Genomic DNA, 22,589 nt, shown 5'->3' with positions numbered 1-22,589 from the left:
CCAGTGGAGTCTGTGGAATTGCATCAAATATGCCAGCAGACAATTTGGCCCATGAAAGGAAAAGAAGTCTCAATAATGTTATACTCTCAACATGAATATTTATTTTTCTTATTGCCAGTACCAAAAGATAATTTTCTCTGTTCAGAACTACAACTACAATTTTTACTATCAAGAATATAGCTTCTAAATAGAAAAATAAAGAGTAAACTATAATAATTTACAATAATAATATTACTTAAGCCTTAATTTTCAAGTGAAAACATTACCAAACTAAATTTCAGATAGTGTTTTATTATGTGCAAACCACTGTTGATATAATAACTTCTATTTTAGGTTGCCAGCAAAGAAAAGGACAATGTGACCCATTTAAAAACTGGCTCACAGAAAAATAATAGCAAGCTATTTATCAATTCTATTTAATTTTGGTGATAAGCACCTTTTGATAGAAACAATTCTTTGTTACAAAACTAACAGTAGCATAGGGTATATTTGACCATAACACATGTACTTTGCAATGGTACTGAGAAATGGACTTTCTGTTTGTTGCCAATTGTTTGGAAAAGAAATAAAAAAAGGGAAAATTCTCACCCTTGAATTCTTTAGCAGATGGAGCCTGATTTGTGAAATCTCTGATTAAGAGGCGAATTACGCTCACAGAACTGGAGTGCTGCAATGACTGGATGCAGCTAGACAAGAGCAGTCCAAGAGGCCTCTAGAGTGCATTGATGGACAATAATGCAAAAATAATATTACAACAACAACAATAATAAAAATAATAATAATAATAATTTATTATACAGGTGACTGAGAAGGTGAAGAGAGGAGATGCTCTGCAGGATCTGATTTTCACAAACAGAGAGGAACTGGTTGAGAATCACAGAATCCAAGAATCACACAGAATCACTAGGTTGGAAGAGACCTTCAAGATGATTGAGTCCAACCCATGACCTAACACCTCAACTAGACCATGGCACTGAGTGCCACATCCAGTCTTTTTTTAAACACATCCAGGGATGGTGACTACACCACCTCCCCAGGCAGGCCATTCCAGTACTTTATCACCGTTTCTGTAAAAAACTTTTTCCTAATATCCAACCTATATTTCCCTTGGCCCAGCTTAAGACTGTGTCCTCTGGTTCTGTCAGCTGCTGCCTGGAGAAAGAGACCGACCCCCACCGGACTGCAACCACCTTCAGGGAGCTGTAGAGAGTGATAAGGTCACCTCTGAGTCTCCTTTTCTCCAGACTAAACACCCTCAGCTCCCTCAGTCATTCCTCACAGGGTTTGTGTTCCCAGCCCCTCACCAGCCTCGTTGCCTCCTCTGGATGTGCTCAAGCCTCTCAACATCCTTCCCAAACTCAGGGGCCAGAACTGGACACAGCACTCAAGGTGTGCCCTCACCAGTGCCAAGTACAGGGGAAGGATGACCTCCCTGCTCCTGCTGGCCACACTATTCCTGACACAGGCCAGGATGTCCCTGGCCTTCTTGGCCACCAGGGCACACTGGTGGCTCATGTTCAGCTGGCTGTCACCAGTACCCCCAGGTCCCTTTCTGCCTGGGCACTGTCCGGCCACACCATCCCCAGCCTGTAGCACTGCAGGGGGTTGTTGTGGCCAAAATGCAGGACTCGGCATTTGGAGTTGTTAAACTTCATCTTACCGGACTCTACCCATCCATCCAACCATTCCAGGTCTCTCTGCAGAGCCCTCCTACATTCCAACAGACTGACACATGCTCCCAGCTTAGTGTCATCTGCAAATTTACTGATGAAAGACTCAATCCCCTCATCCATGTCATCGATAAAAATATTGAACAGAACTGGCCTCAGCACAGACCCCTGAGTGGGAATGCCAGGAGCAGATGAAACTCAGGCTCCTGAGAGAAGACAGCAATTTAACAACTCTCGAATCAGAAAAGCAAACAATAGAAGAATACGGGAAGAATCCCATGTGACACCCTCTTGCAGAAGAGAGTTCAGAAGGAGTTCAGGAGGGTTGATTGATTTTCAAAGATCAGCTCTTCCAGACTCAAGAGTTGTCGATTCTCACCTGCAGGAGGTAAAACAGAGGTGGGAGGAGGCCTGCATGGATGAACAATAAGATCAAAGTTAAAAAAACCCCAACATTCAAAAGGTGGAAGTAGTTAGGTGATATGGGAGGAATATAGAGATACTGACTAAGCATGTAGGGATCAGGTTTGTAAAGACAAAGCCCACTTGGAATTGAATCTAGCTAGAGACATGAAGGGTAAAAAGGCAGGTTTCTACAGGTATATCAGCCACAAAAGGCATACTGGGAAAAATGCTGGCTAACTGCTGAACAGGGCAGGTCACCTGGTGACAGAGGGCACAGAAAAGACCAGTGTACTCAGTACTCTTTTCTCGTTGGTCTCTACTGGTAAAACCAACCTTCAGGGATCTCCAGGATCTACCCATTTACCTTAGAGACATGGAAACAACTGGAATAAGCAAGAATTGCCATTGCTGGAGAAGGACCCCTTACACAGCGAGAATGAAGACAAGTCAGTCTGATGCAATGCAACCACAAGTGCTGAGGGAGATAATGTCACTGCAAGACCTTTCTTGAATTGCCATCAGGAAAGGATCCTGAGGACTGGAAGAAAGCCAATGTCACTCCTTTCTTCAAGAAGAAACTGCAGATTGGTTGGAGCAGTGTATGTTGTTATCTTGAGTTTGGCAAGGTTTTTGACACTGGTGGCTGTAGCATCCTTCCTGGTAAATCAGTGATGCACAGAGTAGACAACAGGACTGAGTTGGACTGAAAATTGCCTGAACTGCTAGGCTGAAAGGACTGTGATCAGCCACACAAATTCACCTGGAGGCCACTCACTAGAGCTGTACAGTGGAGATTCATGTTGGGCCAAAAGTGTTTAACATGTTCATAAGATAGCTGGACAGTGGGACAGAGTGCTTCCTCAGCAAGTTTACACATGATAGAAAACTGGAATGAGTGGCTGCTATACCAAATGTTTGTGACTGGAGAAACATGCTGACAAAAACCTCCTGAAGGTCAAAAAAGTGAAATGCCTAGTCAAAGCAACCCCTAGAACTGCAGGTACCAGTAAAAGCTGCGGGGTCAATGAGATGAAAAGCAGCTTTAATACAAAGGACCTTCTGGGCTTCATTAGGAAGGGATTTGCCAGCAGGTCAAGGGAGGTGATTCTGCCCCTCTACTCAGTGCTGTTGAGTCCACACCTGGAGTTCTGGGTTCTGCTCTGGGCTGTCCAAGACAAGAGAGATGTTGAGCTACTGGAGAGAATCCAGTGCAGGGCCAAGAAAATTGTTAAGGAACTGGAGTGTCTCCCCTAACAGGAAAGGCTGAGATAGTGAGATAATTGGCATGATTGAGTCATGAGATAAGGAAGCTCAGAGGGATCTCATCAGTGTGAATAAATGCCTGGAGGAGGTGACTGAAAAGGATGGAGTCAGGATATTTTCAGTGGTGCCTAATGACAGGACAAGAGTCAATGGAGCAAATGAAACACAGGAAATTCCACTTAAACATAAAAAACCAGTAATTTCTGTGAGAGTGGTTAAACACAGGCACAGGTTTCCCAGAGAGGTGGTGGATTCTCCATCCTTGGAGATTTTCAAAACCCAGTGAGACATGACCTTGAAAATCTGCTTTAAGTTGACCCTGCTTTGAGCAGGGGGTTTGGCCTAGTTGGTTTCTAACAGTACTTTCCAAACTCAGCCATTCACCAAAATTATTGCTTATATCATAGACCAAAAATTCTTGGCTCTGTGGGAAGTCCCATGTCACAGCCTGGATGCAATCATGCTCTTCAGCTGCTAATATGTTCTGTTAGAAAGAATTTACCTATCAACCTGCAGAATGTAAGCGCACGTAGGATCCTGACAACCAGGGACAGAGCAGGGACCTTTTGGCACCTGATTCTGGGGTAGATGGAAGATACTTTTCTGCTCCTCACCAGCTGCATTCCCTAGAGGCAGGGCTTCCCCATCCCCAGGTAGGGATCACAGTCAGCACCACGACCTTGGTGCATCAGTCTGCTGGAGAGCAGGAGCAAGCTGCTGGTGGGGAACAGCTGGCTCTGCTGGCGTTGAGGCATCTGGGGAGCCCTTCTCTCAAGGAGAAGCTGCAGCTGATTTTTCCAGCCTACTTTCTAGACCTTTTGTGCTGATCTCAAAAAGCACAAAGGGAATAGAGCAGGCCTGGGAATATGTGTGAAAAAATATCTCCCCCAGTCTTCTACATACTGCAGAGAAGGAGTATATAACAGCATGACTTTTGTAGCAGTTCCATAGAGATAAAACCACTTTGGAAAGAAGTTTTTCATTGTTTAGCAAAAATAATTTTCTCCCCAGGTTTGAATTAGACAAAGTAATTTTGTTTTCTCTCCAAGGTCCTCTTATTGTTATGGCTATTATCAACAATGAATTGTTTTGAACACCAAGAATAAGAAGAAAGCTATACATTTTTTTTCACATCATCCTTTTACTAGTAAATTTTGGCTTAGACCACTTACTCTATTTAGGATTAATGCATTCATGAGTCTTATTTTCAGTAGCTATGAAGAAAAGACATTTTAAAGCAAATTGAGTTAGGTGATATCTTCTCTAATGCATTTTTAATGTATGAGACATTGTAAGGACCAGAAAAGCATTCTGTGCTCTGCAATACATTTGACAACTAAAAAACAAAAACCCCAAGAAAACCCAATAAAAAAGAAAGATAAAAACAAGATAACAGAACATATGGGAGAGTGAAAGATACAGCCATGCTATTAGTGTCCAGTGAGCAAATTTTATTGGGATTTCCAATATATGAAGGATGAATATGATTACTGCTGGGGGTATGAAGAAGATGTTGTGATATTAATAAGAATGTAATTCCATAAGAAATTGTCTTGTGATTTACATCTAATAATATTACTGAAATGAGGCTAATGAAGGCAATCAATCCTATATAATACATTTTTGTAAATCTGATTCTCAAAGCATTTCTGATAGAAAGAGGATAGATTTGTCTTCTCCCAGGAATCCCTGCCAACATGAGAGCTCCCACTGAAATCAATTGACAAGCAGACAGGGGAGTAAATAAACCTCTGTGGGTGCACTTCTGCTCTGCCCTGCTTCTGTAGTTCCTCTCTCATGGCAATGTCCTTAGAGTCACATTTTCTGTAAGAAAACTGCTCCAGTGGATCTGGAGCGCAGTCTCACACCTTACTGCCCTGCTAATGAACTCTGCCTGCTATGAAAGCTGCCTTTGCTCTTGCTGTGTTGGGTACAGATCACAAAGTCCTTTGCTGCGCTGCACCAGTCTCTCCAGACCTTTGGGTATCTATGCCATTAGCTGGTCTGCACTGCACCCCACGCTGCTTGGATCTACTGATGTCACACTAAAGGAAGGCAAGCTTCATTGGATTTACCCATTCTGTATGAACACTGCAGACTGCAGTGCATTTCCCCACCCCGGCCTCCCTTTCTCTAAGCAACTGAAATCAGCTTCAGTTTTATTTAGCAGATCCCTGTAAACATACATACTTATTTCCCTCTTTGTCCCCTCCCTTGTCTGTTTCATTACCCATTTTCCTTGTAAAGGACAATGTGATTTATAATATGTATTTTTACAGCATTTGGAACAACACCTATTTCTTCAGAGAAATGTAATGGAATATATTTAAAACCACGGAAATTTTAAATATCTGGGACTGCTTGAAGTACAGACTCATAGTTCTCCTTATAGGGGGATATCTACAATGAAATTACTAATCTTGTGAATAATTTTGTGGATGTTAAAGCACAACCTCTGTTCTGGGTAGACTGTGAAGAGAAGCTCCCACACACCTTTATCTCCACATGCCCAGCACCTCCTTCTTCAGGATTCTGGAAATGGGCATTCTAGCAGAGCTTTCTGTCTCTGTCACCATGCTAATTTAAGTTAATGGCAATAACCTTTTTGATGTCAGTGAGTCAGGATAAAAGCTTGTGTAAACAGCCAGCACTCACATCTTTCCTCATCTCAAGAACCTTGCTGACATCTGACTTAACACCTTACATATCCACCTCACTCAAATACTTAAGTAAGAACAGATATGTGACAGCAAGGAGGTAGAATGGTGAAGAAAAGGATGTGAATATAGGGTTGGATTAAAGGTATAGTGCTATAGACAAGATCATAATTTTTTTTTCTGTGCAAGTTTTTTTCTATATCTCAGTCCAAGCAGCTGTTGAGGCAAGCAGTATGAGCACAGGAGATTAGGGGCAAAAATATATTTGAACCATCAGATGCTTGGAAAAACTGCAGTCTTATCTGAGTTTGTTGAGAAGAGCCTGAGACTGGAGAAACACCAAGGGAATGGCTACTGGTTTAAAAAGAAAAAAAGAAAAACAGTTGATTATATTTTGTCAGAAAAGGAAAGATTTCAGTCCTCACTGGTTTTTTTTTTTGTTTGAGGTTACTTATGAAAACCACTTAGCCCAGAGCAGATTAGATCCTGGCACTGTTGTGCTGTCATCACTGTAAATTCATTAATGTTTCAGTGAACTGTTCTAATGCCATTAGACTGCTCCATGTCACATGTGTTATGTCTATGAATGCTCTCTTTGTCTCTTTGTGTAGCAAGGAAGGTGAAAGGCACTGGAATTGAACTCATTCTTCAAGCTGCGAATCTTTGCAATCATAAATAAAGTCCCTTCAGCTTAACATTCATTGCCTCCTTTCTCATTTAAAAACAGATGTGAGCACAAGGAGAAGGCAGGTGCAGAGTGCCTCTTTCAGCTGCTTTTGAAGGAAAGCAGGAAGTGAATAAGTCACAGAGAGCTGTGCTGTTTGGGTCTTTAGAAAGCATTTATAGCTTCTAGGTACGTTCCTGTTAATGAGGGTATGAGATGTCAGCTCTTTGGAAGTTAGAGCATGCACTGTTGCACTCTCATCAACTCTGATGGATGCAGTGTGTATGGGAATATAATTTAAACATGAGGATATGAGGAATGATTTATTAAGTTACCACAGAAACTACTTAAGAAAAAAATGTCTAATACTAGAAAAAAAGTCTGGCGTAGTTGAATGCTATATAAACCACAAAATTTGTTATAAACTGGAAACCCCCAAATAGATTACTTTCCTTACACTGCAGCACTGTCTGAAAATGCATATAAATACCCTGAACAGTATCTGTAAAATATTACAACTTACAACATCCAGACTCCTAAACCTAATGAAGGCCACAAACTGATTGCTGCCAATCTTATTACTGCTGTTAAAGTCAGCAGCAATATCTGAGAGCATGCTATGCTTGGGTGTGTGGTGAGAATCTGAATACTGCCATTTTCCCCCTTAGGCAATCCAACTTCCACACAAAATAGTGTCCTTTTTTAATGAGGGCAAGATCAGACATGAGATGATCCATGCTCTCTACAAGATGCCAGACTGAGGTGAGCAGAAAAGAATAAACAGCACTATAGCCTCTCTCTCTTCTCTTTCCACATCTTTCAGGTTTGATGTGGGTGGAAACACATTATTCTTTGTAAAGAGCTGGCACAATTTGCCCTCATTAGCAGAGCATGCCCACTTTTTTTTGCTACTCTTGCTGTACCTCATTTGAAACACCACACTGCAGGGATTTTGCAGTGTCTGGGATTTTGACTATGAAAGGAGAAGTTTACAAGAAAAGCGCCTGCAGCTTCCTGGGCTTGATGCACTGCATTGTCTGGCATGGATTTCACTTTCCCCATGACACTGAAAAAGCACTGCCATGGAACAACTTGCTTTGATGCCCTGTGCTAGCAAACAAGTTCTGTGATAAACAAGCTTTTAATCCTGTATTTCCACACTTTTGCTAAGCAAATTGCAACTTGACAAAGCTGTGTGTCAATGACTGTGCCAAAAGCTCAGCCCTGAACAGAGCTGGTAAAAGAGGGTAGGAGAGAAAGTGCTCACAGGAAGCCCACAGAAGAATTGTACTTTAGAAGCTTTGTCAGTGCTTTGATTTAGTGCCATCAGTCTCCTGCAGCAGGCCTTCTACTAAGTGCTAGTGTAGACAGCCCAGGAAAACTCCCAAGAAGCCATAAATGATGCTTGTGACCTGAAAAGTATCTTCTGCCTCCCTGAATTCTAAGGAGGGATCTGCCAAAGCAAGAAACGTGCCGGGACTCATGAGGAGCCTGCCCTTTCTTGTGATAAGGTCTCTATGGAAAGAACTGCAGTCTAATCAAAGTACATAAGTAGCCAAATCTCAGCATCAGGTTTTCAGGAAAAAGCCCTGCTGGTCCCTTCCATATGACTCCGGTCCACAAGTGTCACAGTGAACAGCTGGTGAAGAGCCACGTTCTGAATGAAGGGAATACCCAGCACTAAAATGTGTGTTAATACACCCAAGATAGAGTTTTTCAGTGTCAAAATTAGCAGTTTGGGAAGCAGCACAGGAATGTGAGTAGCAGAGGACCTTTTCTGCTTACCTGAAAGTTGTCTTGTTGCCTGAAATCTTCACAATATCCTGAAGTATTGCACTGTCTCCTGGTGCTATTCCTCTGTTCCTTTTTCAGATGAAGAGAGCTTATCTGCTTTGCTGATGCAAATACAACAAAGCACATTATGCTACGAACTAACTCCCTTCCTGTGGAACAAACATTAGGAAGCAGCTGAAGAGATATTCAAGACTCCCGTGTTTCAATATAAACCAAAAAAATGCCTGTTTTCAGATTCTTAAACAGGAGGGTGCAGACTGTAATACAAAATCTAATCACAAGAATAAATGTCTGATATGAAACTCTTCTTTTTAATGAAACAGTCTTCTCTGTTGCTTTTCCCCCTGCCCTTTTAATACAAAACTGAAGTGCACAGATGCACTATGTAGGTCATAGATAAAATATTAGAGCCATTGCATGGCTTTAAATTACTGCACAGAAATCTGGAGCATTTTTGGAAAAATATTTCATATTTGGTGTGGGAAAGTATTTTTATTTTTAATGGTAGCTGTTTGAAGTTGTTCAGTGGCTTGGAAAGTTACCAGTTCCTTTTCATTTCTGAATACAAACATTTCTGTGTCTGTGCAAGGTCTCAGTTTTTTGAGGCTGTGGTTCTTTTTACCACACATCTAATCTGAGCCAAGTACTTATTTTCGATGATATTATCACCCTGGAAGAATACTAATTCAGGAAATCATTGTTCAATGTTTCTATACAAGACATTTAAATTAGAACAAAATCAGCTGCTTTTTCCTGATTAGCTACATGATTAATGATTGGTAAAATATAAATCTGAATGGAAATATCTCCTCTTCCAAGGTTCCAATTGATCAGTTTTGAATTGCCAGACTGGGGATGTGAACTAAGAGCCTCTCTAGCAGCATTACAGTGACACACTGCCTGTCATTTACTGCCTGCTCTCCTTTTAAGTACTTGTTCCATCATAATTATTATCTGCAGTTGGCCACTGGACTTTGAAACTGCAAACTGTTTTCCATATCTTTTGTTTCCTGTTGTATATACATTGAAATCACACGGTTTGTTGTCTGTCACTAAGATTACAAGCAGCATGACTTAAAAGGAAAAAGGTAGAAAAATGTCAATGGAAATAGGGAGCTGTCTACTGACTATAAAATGTGACACATCTCTGTAACCAAAAATAGAGCAATAGTACTTGGAATCTGGTTCTGATTCAATGGTGAATACAAAAAAAAAAAAGAGTAGAAGTAAGTAGAAAAAGACTAAACAAATATTGATATGTAATAGAAATTTCAAGCTGTAAAAAATTGCTGCACACTTCAGGAAAAATCAAGAACCAGGTTTCACACAGATTTGTAACAATTTTTTAACTGTATTAATTAGAGAAGAAACTCAAATTCATTACTGGCTGAAACTGCATTTTTTGATGCTGATAAAGAGATAAAAGATTCATAAATATTTTAGGGGTTTTATTTTGGGGAGGATCAGATCTGCTTACTGATCATGAGTAGTTAAAGAATTTTTCAGTTTATTAATAACTAAGTGGTATTGTGCAATAACATAAAATCTGATTTAAATGTATGTACATATATAGTTACTTACCAGCTTCTCACAGAACCCTGGAGTTTTACAAGAACTGGCTGAACAGATCCTCAGTCTGCTGTGTAAATTTTTAACAAATATAGGAAAATGTTGTAAGACATAAATAATGTTAGCATTATATAAATATTAAAGAAAAAAAGAGAGAAATGAGAAAATATAGGTAACTACTCTCTGGTTTGACAAAAAATAGCAGGAAACTACAAAAGATATGCGACTACAGTTATAAAAACTTGATGTAGAGGACTAATGCTAGTGACAATAGTTTTACTAGAAGTGTGTCTTGTCAAAGAAACCTATAATGAGATTACAGATTTGTGGAGCCACATGATTTAGTGATGTACAAGATACTGATTAAAAAGGAAGATGAGGGATCATTCAAATTGATGGCATTTTAGGTCAACAAAGCATAAAATCATGATGCAGTCTGTGTCCATAGTCTGTAGACTGGCTCCTGGATGCCTTGACTCACTAAGAGGATTTAATATTTATACTAAATCGCAAAAAACAAGAGAGCCAATATTTGATTCAACAGCAAAAAAAGAGTGATGTGAATCCTAAATGTGCAGATAAAAAAGAAATAAATGAATACACAGAGGTGAAACAAGAGCTACTTGGGAGAATTCCAGTGTCTGTATTTTTAATGTGGAAAATAGGAAAATGTACAAAAAAAAAGCTAAACCCAAGATATCTTGGTCTTAACCCTCTAATAAGTGTTAATGAGCTCCTTTTGTTTAAACCTCACAGAGGTGAACAGACTAACACAGGTGAGTACATTAGAGAAAAAAACACAAAGCAATAAAGGCTGTAAAGGCTTTCCTGTCGAGACAAACAAGCATAACATGAACTAATGGCTGGGAGCTAAAGCCAGAAAAATTCAAATTAGAATTGAATACTCATTAGTTAATACTGAAAGAGATTAACCACTGGAATGAGCTCTCAAAGTAATGAGTTCTTCATGTCTTGATGTTTTCAGATCAGGCATTTCTGAAAAATGTGCTGTGGTTAAACACAAGTTATTATTTATTGACAGCCAAATAATTAACTTAATACATGAGCAATTGCATGAAATGTAATAACCTGTGATATAGGAAGAAGATTATTCTCTGAATGTACAATTTCATAGCTTTTCCAGAACAGGGCACATGAGCACTTTTCCAGCTATGGATGTTGGCACATTGATAAGTGAAACTTGGTAGAATGAATGATGAACTGACACTCCTTTCACCATCATTTTACAAACTCAAATATGTTGTTATCTCCTTGCCACTTCATGCTGATCAGTGCTTCCTCTTTCTCACAAGCTTCCCAGCTGAAAAGCCAACACCTGTAAGCCAACACCTGCTTGTGCTCTTCCAGTGAAAAAATGATCAGGCCCATTATTTCGCTCATCCTCTCCTTTTATTTTAAACTGTAGAAGGTATTATATCTTTCCCTGATTCAGTGCTTCCCTTTGAAACATGCAATTTGTTAGTGGTGGATTTAACATCTATCAGTTCCACTGACAAAGAGCCACTCCTTTTCAATAGCTATTAGATGAAATTCATAATCCTTCAAGAATCTCATAGAATGTTAAAGATCTGAAATTATAAGAGCTAGGTATATACATATTTATCATCTCTTTATTGCAGATTTCCCCCATGAGCTTCCCATCTTCTTCCTTTAATTTGCATCTGGGTGTATCATTAGTTTTGCATCCTCCCTAAAGAAATAAAGAAATAGGAGTTTTGCCATGTCAGAGCCCTTGATTATTATTTGCATTCTGTGTTTCAGAGACATCTTATTTCATCCTTTAACTGCCTTTTCCTTTTAGCCCGGTAGCAGAAAAAAAAATCTCACTTCCCTTCTAGTCTTCTGTTGTCTTCAGGTTTTGTGCTTTTTTTACTTCATCAGCAATTCCTATTGTATCTACCATTTTTTGTAATTCTTTACACATTTTTTTCCCAGGGCTAGATCCTTTTAGGGTAAGGGAAAGGGAAAGGGAAAGGAAATGCTCCAGCAGATTACATAGATTACTCTCTAAATTTTTTAGTGTGCCCTTAAATACACTGTACTTTATTATTATTTCTTCTGTTCCCTTTTGCTGGTAGTTTTTTCAGTCCTTAAAATTACTTCCTATTACTTGTGTTTTCTTTAAAAATCTTGACACTATCCCCCTGTAGTTTTAATGTCTTCAAGCTGTATGTCTAAATTCTCATGGAAAGCCATAATAGCCCTGCTTTACACATTTGAACACTGTGACAATACACACCAATTATACCCATAGATTTGTAGCTTATTCCTATTTTCCCATCACTTGTGCAGGGAAAAGGTTTATAACTATACTGTAGGAAAATGTCTGTACACACTTGCAGATCAGTATGTTGATCTTTAAATTCCCCACCCAAACCATGCATATTGTAAAGTGAAACATGTGAAGTGTGTTTAGGGCCAGTCTGCAGTCCTATTAGCTGGCAAAACCAGGAAGCACAAATTTACACTTACAGACCATAAAAACACACAAGGCCATGGAAACCACCCCTTGGTGTAGATGTAAGGGGAAATTGGGATTCAGATGACATATTTTTGCAATGTTTGCAGGATGGCATTTGCCAATGTAAACCTGACTTGAAAAGATGCAGTGTCTTTCACTGAGAATGGTTTATTTTTGCTATAAATGGCCCCTTTATTGGAAATGGTCTCCCTTTACCTTTTAATCTTAGACTATTTGAACTACCCAACCAAATTTTCCCTTCTGTAACACATTACTAGAGATTAAGAAAATAAAAATAGGCAAATGTTATAATTCCAGGAATACTGGAATATTATTCCTTCTAATGAACTAGTTCCTTTTAAAATGTGCAGAGAGATTTTCAATATTGGTACATATAAGCTTGCACTTAAGAGTTCAAATGTAGAAACTCTGTGCTTACACTTCTAAACTTGGAAAAGAATCAAACTTCTTTGAGAGTGTAATCTGGCATGAAATAAAGATAGAAACAAGACCACGTGGGAGATATTTGCTGGTCAACCCCATAGTCAACACAGGAAGAAAAATAGGAAGCCTTATTCACTGGAAAAACGAGATGCTCCAGGTTCCTTCAGCTGCTTGTCTTGCTGAATGGATGTTGCCTTTTCTTTCAGGAAACCTTGACAAGAATGGAGATCTGGCTTGCAGAAGTATAAATAGACTCTAAATTACCCCAAATGGAATACTCTTATATGCCATAGAACAATTCCCTCCTTATCAAAATATTAAATCCTGCATGCCCTGACCTACTCTACATTGGCAGCCACGTAATAAAGAAAAAGTGAATAATACAGGAAATATGATCATCTCAGTCTGACTTTCTCATCCCTCGCACCAAGGAAATAATTGTCAGTTCTGTGGCTACAGAGAACCATGCAGGTAAGAATGTATAGTCTAAAATAACTTGTAGGTAATTCTGCTTTTCTTTTTTGCTATAGATTTCTTAGTAACCTGTACAGTTCTCTGCACTAGACTCTCCCTTTTCAGAATGGTAAAAACAGTAAGTCAAGTTGTGGACATGTAATCTCTCAAAAAAATGTTGCTAGTCATTAACAAGAATTGTCACATAAACATTTTTCAGCATTTGGATGGAGAATATTGGTTCAGGCCCAGTAGATACTTTTTAAGATGTTTGGGGAAGATGTATTTTCTGAAAAAAAGACAAATTCATGCAGAACAAAAAAGTATATCTATATATATATCTATAGTATATCAGGATTAAGTATTATACTAACCATGTTTCAAAATGCCATTTCTTGTTTGACAAAAGGAATGTCAGAGACTACACTGCTTCTGAACTACTGTTGTGTGAGTTCAAAGAGGAACTATTAAGCCCTGGATCTGTGCCTGAGCTTTTTATTCCTGGTACTATCAAAGGGTGTGATCATTAATCCCAGTTAAACAAGAAGTCAGCACGTTCCACAGAATCAAAGGGTGAACCAGGATTCAGGAGAGAGATGTCCTGCTCCTGCTTCTGTTGATGAGGTGTTATGTCACTGACGAAGGTTGTGCTGAGCTTCTCCTACTTTTTGCTCAACAATTTAATATTAGCTTGAGGGTCATAACTATGCTTGTCTATGAATTTTTCAGTGTGTTTAGACAACGTAGCAAGCAATGAGCAATGCATTTTTACAGAATAAGAGGGCATTTATATATATTATAATTATATATTTAACATATTTTCATTATAAATTCAACTATTGGGAACTTCTACACAAACTTAAATGATTTTACGTTTGTTTACGTCATTAAAGGAGATCAAATCCCACTGATCTTGAAGAAACTTTAGCTCATGCGACTTTCTCCATCTGATTGTTTCAGCCCTTTTATTTGAAGCTGGGTCCATAAACGAATGAGCTGGTTTGTGCGGAGTTCAATATCCACATCCATCTTTATACATTTTTGTAAGGTCAATATTCACATTTGTCATTGGAGTTTAATGTGAGGGCTCAGTCCTGTGCTCCATTTCCTTGTGGAGAAGTGAACCTCTTTGTTACTTACATTCTTCACCATTAAAGAAGTCTCAGGAATCCTCAGTGGAATCTAATCTGTTCATTCTCTAATCTATGCCTGACGGATACTAAGGAAAAAACAGGATATTTGCACAAAAACTACTCAGCAGACATATGGGAATAAAGAGATGTCAATTACTCGGCAGGGATTTACCTGCTATGCCTAATTTTGCAGAGGAATATGGAAAGAATTGAAAGGTTAAAAGGAAGGGCAACAAATTTGTAGCAAAGCCATGAAAAGTATTTATTGCAAGACAGGAGCTCACAGGTCTGATAACGTTATCCCTCATAAGCATGAAATTCTAGAACAGACATCCCACAGGAAGGTTACTGCAGGAAAGGACTTAATAGATAGCATGAATGAATGAAATACTGTATTTGAAGGACTAAGGCAATGAACCCAGCCTCCTAGGACTCTGGTTCATTTCCAAAATATGCCTCCTTTTTTAGAAGAAAATGAATTTCCAGTCAGATGGACTAGAACAGATGACGATTTAGGGTAATGTTTGTTTTTTCCCCAAGTGGTTGAACAATGATTCAAACGAATCTGTATTAATAGAAGCAGGTGGTGTGTGCTTTAAGAGTAGATTATGAAACCTAACAACTTAATAAAGCCAGTTGGCTATGGGAGGTGGGTATGCATATACAACATGATACTTCAAGTGACTAAAATGCATGTTAAAAATTTCCTAGTCCTCTCTTTGTACTGATGTCAGGTGCTCAATATATGAAAAATGTCTGTTTGGGTTTTTTCCTCAATAAACTGCATCATGTTGTAATTTGGGTAGTATGATACTGCAGAAGGAAATCTGTGTTTCTTCTCTGCTCTTGAAAAAACCCAACCCAGTAAACTCTACTTCTTTTGCCCTGTTTTCTTTTCACCTTGCATGCAGCTCATGAACAAGTGAGCTTCATTAATGAAGCTTCATCTCAGTCCTTAATTTTTCATCTCACACTCACACTGATGATAATTTCTGCTCCCCTGTCAGTGCTGCACAGGAATCACAGGTACTGCTGCTGAGTTGGGGATCACTGAAGCACAAATATCTCCACACTGAGATCAAACCCTGTGGATCAACAGCACGGGATAAAGATGTTATCACCATGGGATACCAGAATTCTGAGAGGTCTGGTCACTGTCTTTAAGTGGACTAGGATGGTAAGCAAAGGGCACTTCTTACATTTTGGCAATGCTATTTGACTGCCTCTGTTACGTTTTTTGATTGCTGTCAGGGATTGCAGTCTGTCAGTACTACATTCCCATTTCCCTTCCTGTCACTGATGCAAGTTTTTGGGCCACTGCCTAGAAGAGATCTCTATAACAGAGGTCCCTTCTGTCCTTTTTTTCCCCTGACAGAATGAATATTCTCTAGTTCCATACACGGCTGTTTTCAAAGGAGAATGAAGAGTCCTTTCATAACCTTGAACTGAGACATCTTCATCTTGGGAGAGAATTTCCTCAAACCTTCCATTTTTGGATAATCTGCAGTAGGAATTGATGCCACATTTCTTCCTTTAGGACAGAAAGGGCTGAAGTGGGCTCCCTTCCTTATTCAGTGGCTTCCTTATCCTCACTGAGGGTTTCTGTTCCTCCACAGAAGGGACACAGTGCTCAGTAGTGAGGAGTAAACACAGAGTCACAGAATGGCTGATGCTGGAAGGAACTTCTGGACATCATCTTGTCCAAATCACCTGTTTAAGCAGGGCTGCCCACAACAAGGACTGTGGTCACATTAATACCTTCATGGATGGAGACTCCTCAACCTCCCGGGGCAACCTGTTCCTGATGTCCAAAAAAAACTGTCCCATGTTTCAGTTTGTGCCCATCTCCACTGGTCTTGTTACTGGACCCCAATGAAAAGAGCCTGGCTCCACCCTCTTTGCCTTTTCCCTTCGGGTATTTGAACACATCCCTGAGATCCCATTGAGCCTGCCCTTCCTTAAACTGAACAACTCTTTCAGCCTTTCCCATAGGAGAGATGGTCCAGCAGCTTAACCATGGTCATGACCATTTGTTGGACTCTCTCCAGTATGCTCATGTCTCTCTGTACTGGAGCAGCTCAGATCTGAACCCAGCACCTCATCCATGTGTGTTCTCAGCTGAGCTGAGCAGAGGGGCAGGATCACCTCCCTCGACTTGTCGGAACTGCTTTGCCCAATGCAGCCCAAGGTGTCGTTCACCTTCTTTGCGGCAAGGGCACACTGCTGGCTCATGTTTGACCTGATGCCCGCTAGGACCCTCAGTGGGTGGGACCCATCCACCCACTGCCAAACTGCATTCCAGTCAGGGAGTCCCCCACCTGTCCCGGCGCCTGGATTGTTCCTCCCCAGCGGCCGGGCTTTGCCTTCCCCTTGTTAAAGCCGCTCTCCCTGGGTGTCCCCGTGTGCACAGAGCGCCTGTGCCCCGCTGGAGGGGCAGCGGGAGCTGTGGAGACACGCACCCACCCGGGCCGGGGAAGCAGCCTGCGGAGGACGGCGAGGAAGACGCGGGGAGGCTCAGGAGCAGCGTCCCGCCCGCTGCCGCCTCACCTCTCGCTCGGGGACAGCGAGCAGCTCCCGGCGGCCGCCCCGGCCCTGCCCGGCCCCGGCGCTCGCCGCCAGCCGCGGGCGGGGGCGGAGGGCGGAGGGCGGGGGGAGGTCCGGGCGCGGAGCCGAGCGCCGCCAGCCCCGCGCTGCTCGCACTCCGCACAGCCCGCCCGGCTCCCGGGCCGCCCGCCCATGGCTGACAGCAGCCTGATCGAGGGCGCCGAGCCCCTGCCGCGCCGGGAGGAGGCTCCGGAGTGGGGCTACGAGGAAGGTGAGGAGCGGGCGGCTACTCCGCCGGGGAGAAACTTTGTCCGCTGCCGGGGGAGGAGGAGGCGGTGTGGGAATTTCAGTGGCGGAGCGCAGCGGGGTTCGCTCCCCGGCCGTCCCGAGCCGGCGGGAGCGGGGGAGCGCCGTCCCGCAGCAGCTGCATCCCGCCGGCGGGAGGGCAGCGCGGGGTCCGGCCGAGCAGCCCCTTCCCCGGCCCGGGCAGGGTCTGTCTCACCCGGGTCCCCCCTCACCGCTTTTCCCTTGTGCCTCAGGAGTGGAGTGGGGGCTGATTTTCCCCGATGCTAACGGGGAGTACCAGTCGCCCATCAACTTGAACTCGAGAGAAGCCAAATATGACCCCTCGCTGCTGGAAGTGCGTCTGTCACCGAACTACGTGGTGTGTCGTGACTGCGAAGTGATCAACGATGGGCATTCGATTCAGATTGCCCTGAAGTCAAAATCAGGTATGCTGAAACATGGCCTTGATTTTCCCGGCTAAAGCTTGTGTTGTCTGAAGACTCACTGTGCTCATGTCCCGGAGGGTAGCAGAAGCAGCCTTTCCCAGCTGAGAGCAGCTGTGCCCATTCCGCATGGACTATGCCCGGTGAGAGTGTTGCTGTTGACTTTGGTAGGAAGACGAGCAAGTGTTGCAATGGGAGTTGCAGATTTCAATGCCAGATTGGATGGTCAGTGAGATTGCTTCAACACATATCCAGAATTTCTTCTTGTGGTGGTGGTATCCAATTCACTGGCATTAATAGCTGTCTGCACTCAGAAGCAGCACAGACTATTGCTAAGACAGTGTAGTGCCAAACTGTTCTGTACAGTTGGAAAGATTTGTTCATGGTTCAAAGACCATGTAAGTTAAAAGTGCTTTTTCCCATTAACTTGAGTGGGTTCTGAATACTACCTACAGAATTGGACAGCTTAAGATAGATAAACCGGTTATATACACGCTCACAATATTGATGAGGACCAAGCAGAAGGCAGTCCTCATTTCTTAAAGGACGACATTTTTTGGTGTCACTCATCAAATTTGATTTAGAAGAAAGTAATAAAGGAAACAATTCCAACATAAGTGAAGTTGCAGTATCTTATCCAGACCCTTCATCTGGGTAAACTGTTCTGTATGAGGGAGGCAAGAAAGTAGGAAGGAAAAAGACCTCTGTTTTGCTTTCCAGCACTTAGTTCTTACTGTGTGTTTGGAAGAGCCTCCATGTTATTCCAACCAGTCTTAGCTAGTAACAGCCCTTTGGGGGCATTTAAACAGCTGGACATTGTCAAACCATGAGATATTCCAACTTCTGTTTCCTTCTGAGAACTCAGTAGTACTGGGAACTACAGCTGTGCTAAGTGAGGGAGTCAGTTCAGTTTTACACAGTTTTTTAAAAACGAAGGATTTGTTATCTTAATAATGATGCTTTCCTTTATAATTTCCTTTCTATGATAATTTCCATGTGTTTTTGCAACACAGAATGTTTCTTTCCATGGAATTTTGCAGATTTGCAATAAAAATGTTGTTCTTCCAGTCAGTTTTACTGCCTTCTTCAGAAGCAGAGCTCTTTCCCCAAGGGATAAGGCTCTCCCTGCAGGATCAGGAATACTTGAATTCTCCTGTGGAGGAAATGAGAGTGACAAGTGTCCTCATCATTTGTATGACAAAATGCAACTCCTTCCATGCTACCTTTCCCAAGGGCAGTTTCTAGCTTAGTAGTGATTAATAAGATGGGACCAACACACCTAAATGCCTTTGCAAAACCATTAAGAGAGAAAAAATGAAAGACTTCTTTTATACTTGAATGCAATGTGATGCCGGACAAATGAGTCTTGAATTATAAGAAAATGTAAAATAGAAAACAAGTTTATGACTGGAGTATGGAATTATGATTTAGGAGCTCTTGGTTTAGTTTCAGCTTTTTCTTAAATTTCGTAATTTGCCATTTTCCCTTTGTGAACTAGAAATAATTTGGGAGGGAGAGGACAACATTTATTAGACCTACCAAGAAGAGAAAAGAGTTAATAAGTTGTGATTGAACCTGGCCTAGTATTCTGGCCATTTTTCAGGGATTGCAGAAACTCCTGCAGTTTCTTTTCCTCACAGGAGATCTCTGATGACAAATCCATTTAGCTGGATTATTTTGTTGGGAACTATTGAGCACTGGATGCTTTTGAAACTTGGCCCAATAAATGTGCAAGAGATCCTCATCTACTGTAATGTTAGCAGTCAAAGAAAAAGTTCTTTATGGAAAAAAGTAAACTGACTAAGATACATATTAAAAATAAATTTGTCGTTACTGGTGAATGTGCTTATCATTTAATTCAAGGCATGCAGTCCATATGAAATTCCCAAATCCTTCTCATTATTTAATTGGAAACATTTTCACAGCTGCTTTCATTTTGATAGTGGAATACATGTGGTGCATTAGGTGGAAGAACCATAACCAACTATGAAATAGTTTTATCATGGGATCAGTCTCCTAACTGAAGCCCTGGAAATAAACTCTTTGAACCTCCTGGAGATCCAGAACTACATCATATAGAGAACATTTGTTCTAGTTACAGTTTTTCTCAGAACAATGTTTCAAAACGGAGAAAATGCTCAATTATCCTGAGATTATTATTATTATTATTGCTGTTGTTATTGTCCTAATTGAGCACTACTTGAGTATCATTATTCTTTTTGTTTGTCCAAATTTCTTAAATATTTCAATTGGTTGTTTCCTCAAATGCTCACTGGATTTGTAGATTTTCCCTCTGAGGGATATAGGTATAGACAGAATATAGATAAAACAAAGTTAAGAAGGAAATCTGAATCTATAACTATATTTAGGACATTTCATTTTAGAAACTCTAATGGCTGTTAGATAACTTGTGAAGAATTATTAAAGGAGGATTATCTGGAATATTTGACTCTTTTTCCTCCAGTGTAATTACTTATGAAAACCATAATTGATCTGTTTTCTTTCATTTTTTTACAGCTTCATACCTTTGGTTTAGTGTATGTGTAATTTTAATATGATTCTATTGCTAACTTATGTTTTAGTATTACACCACCTCTTGTGCTCCAAGTTCAGGTGGTATAGCTTGTGTGTCAAAATAGCTATATATTATGGAACTAATTCCCTTAGGCTATATTTCATGCCGTTAAATAATCCTTATCAATTATCAGAGATTGCAAAAGATTAATTCCAACTCTGTGAAATGTAAGCTAGAATTTAATGGGTTCTGGGAAGACTGTGAATGCCCATAAATAAAACTCAGCCCTGCCTAGAAGCCAATATTCAATGATTTTAGTGGGAAGTTACGTTCAGCTTGTGATGTAATATTTGATCTAAAGCAGATTCAGAAATCCCTGGGTGAAATGTTTCCATTGATTAATTCCATAGCAGATTTGGCCTCACAATTGCTTGCTCTTACTACTTCTGGTGGAAGTCTCTATTAATGCAAAAGTACTGAGCAGCTATGTACATTTTTTTGTGCACGTGTTGGATTGTGGACAGATGCTTTTAAGAAATTCCAGATGTTTAAAAAAACTGAAGTAAGGAAAACCCATGGCTGCCTAGAAGCTGTTTTTAAGTAAATGAAGTATGCTGGTTTTGCTCCAGCGTGTAGATTATATTTTGGTGGGGAGGCATTCAGCATCTCAGAAGCCTGACAGGTGGTATATGACTGAGCACCTTTACCCAGCAAGATATTTGCTATCAAAAGTTTTCTATCCATTTCTGTGACCCACAGTAAATATAGGTGATGGAAATCAAACATTTGGACAACTTGGAGGTTACTTCCCAGTTCAATTCAGAAGCCCTACCATCTGTTTAGAGCACACAGTTCATGTCTTATTACGACAGATAAACATTCCCTCTTCTGACTGGTAAAGGTACAATGCTTTTATTTGGTGTTCTGCATCATAAAACAAAGAGTTCAATATGACAGCAGTTTTACTGTTTTTCATAACTGCCTCACTTCATGCTCTATACCTGCAAGGTTCTTCAGAAGTAAAGGTGACAAGACTGTCAACTTAACTCTTCTCTTCTCTGGTACCACTAAAAATATAGAAGATTACCACAGACTCCTTGCTGTATTTGGAGAATGTATTCAGTGGCTTGTCTGCTTTGAAAGTCAAGTTCTTTACTGCTTATCTTCTTCCCCAGTGTTAATAGGGGGGCCATTACCTCGGGGACACGAGTTTGAGCTACACGACGTTCGATTTCACTGGGGGAGAGAAAACCAGCGTGGTTCTGAACACACAGTTAATTTTAAGGCCTTTCCCATGGAGGTAAGAGTGCTCTGCATTGTATAACACCCGTGAAATGGAAAAGATTTTATTTCATAGCCTGCATTCTTGGTAGTTCAAAAGCGACTTCCTTTTAGCTCTGCGTGCTTTATATTTCAACCACAAAGCTATCTTCCTGGGGTGTGCTTTAGTGCAGGTAAATTAGGATATGCATCTGGAATAGAATGCCTCCAGCACTCATCACACTGTATGATTAATTGGTCGTAAAGTTAACTTGCAGAATTATTAACTTCTTTCTTATTAGTGTTCTAACAAGATCTGCCACTTCAACACTTCCTATGTCACCTTGACTAATAGCTATAGATGTGGAGAACTAGCCACTGGAAATATTTCCATGGTGAGTAATAACAATGTAGGTCAGTTTGGAGTAAGTGTAGAGGAATTTGTTCATGAAACAGCTTTACATACTTGAAAATTAAAGATTATGTGATAGTCCTCTGTATGTTCTCCAAGATCTGAAAGTACACAATTTTGAAATAAAAGCAAAGTGATAATGCAGTCTTAAAAAATTCAGCTCCTCATGGGGTTCATGTCATAGGCAACACAAAATGCTTGGTCCTATTTCTCCTGCCTCCAGCAGTGGTTTGTCTTCACTTCCCACTGTCCCATTGCTTACAGCTGTCAAGGAATGGCTTGGAGTATTCCTTAGGCCCTGGGCTGCAAGACTGTTTTTAAAATATACCAACCCTGATGTTTGGTGTCTTCAGCTTTGCATCTTTTATTTCACTTGTTGCGCACTATTTGTTTTAAAGAAACTCTAGATTTTTTTGAGTTCTTTAATTTATTTTTGCCCTATTTATCTATCATAGTTCCTCATGAGTCTGAAACTGTTTCTTTTATTCACTGTTCTCAGTGCTAGGAAATTTATTATTGTAGTGTTCATAACTATTGGAATAGAACTGTCTTACGGAAAAGAATATGCAAATATTAAAGAATGTTAAAGCAACTAC

General features: G+C 40.7%; 2 protein-coding genes and 1 long non-coding RNA gene across 6 annotated transcripts in view; 2 read left to right on the top strand and 1 right to left on the bottom strand.

Annotated features, from left to right (window-relative positions):
• RAB2A (RAB2A, member RAS oncogene family) overlaps positions 1 to 8,468 on the bottom strand; it is a 98,744-nt gene extending 90,276 nt beyond the window's left edge. The window contains exon 1 of the mRNA XM_064387211.1: positions 8,445 to 8,468. The gene's annotated coding sequence lies outside the window, so the exon portion shown is untranslated. The remainder of the gene's footprint in view (positions 1 to 8,444) is intronic.
• The window catches only part of LOC135279747 (uncharacterized), a 34,548-nt gene extending 18,709 nt beyond the window's left edge, over positions 1 to 15,839 (top strand). The window contains exons 3-5 of one of the 4 annotated variants that reach the window (XR_010346939.1): positions 801 to 2,058; positions 13,155 to 13,419; positions 15,542 to 15,839. This is a non-coding gene — a long non-coding RNA (uncharacterized LOC135279747). Of the gene's footprint in view, positions 1 to 800; positions 8,756 to 13,154; positions 13,420 to 15,541 lie in introns of those variants that run through there. The other 3 variants (XR_010346942.1, XR_010346938.1, XR_010346937.1) reach the window with 3 other exon arrangements.
• A 1,353-nt stretch (positions 15,840 to 17,192) lies between these two features.
• CA8 (carbonic anhydrase 8) overlaps positions 17,193 to 22,589 on the top strand; it is a 48,548-nt gene continuing 43,151 nt past the window's right edge. Inside the window, exons 1-3 of the mRNA XM_064387189.1 lie at positions 17,193 to 17,349; positions 17,618 to 17,809; positions 21,497 to 21,621. Of these exons, the coding sequence (XP_064243259.1) occupies positions 17,271 to 17,349; positions 17,618 to 17,809; positions 21,497 to 21,621 (396 nt within the window). The 5' untranslated portion in view covers positions 17,193 to 17,270. The remainder of the gene's footprint in view (positions 17,350 to 17,617; positions 17,810 to 21,496; positions 21,622 to 22,589) is intronic.

This window comes from Passer domesticus, chromosome 1 (genome assembly GCF_036417665.1).
Source record: "Passer domesticus isolate bPasDom1 chromosome 1, bPasDom1.hap1, whole genome shotgun sequence".
Classification (NCBI taxonomy): domain Eukaryota; kingdom Metazoa; phylum Chordata; class Aves; order Passeriformes; family Passeridae; genus Passer; species Passer domesticus.
The sequence above is the reverse complement of the archived record's forward strand: the minus strand, read 5'-3'. Positions and strand labels throughout refer to the sequence as shown.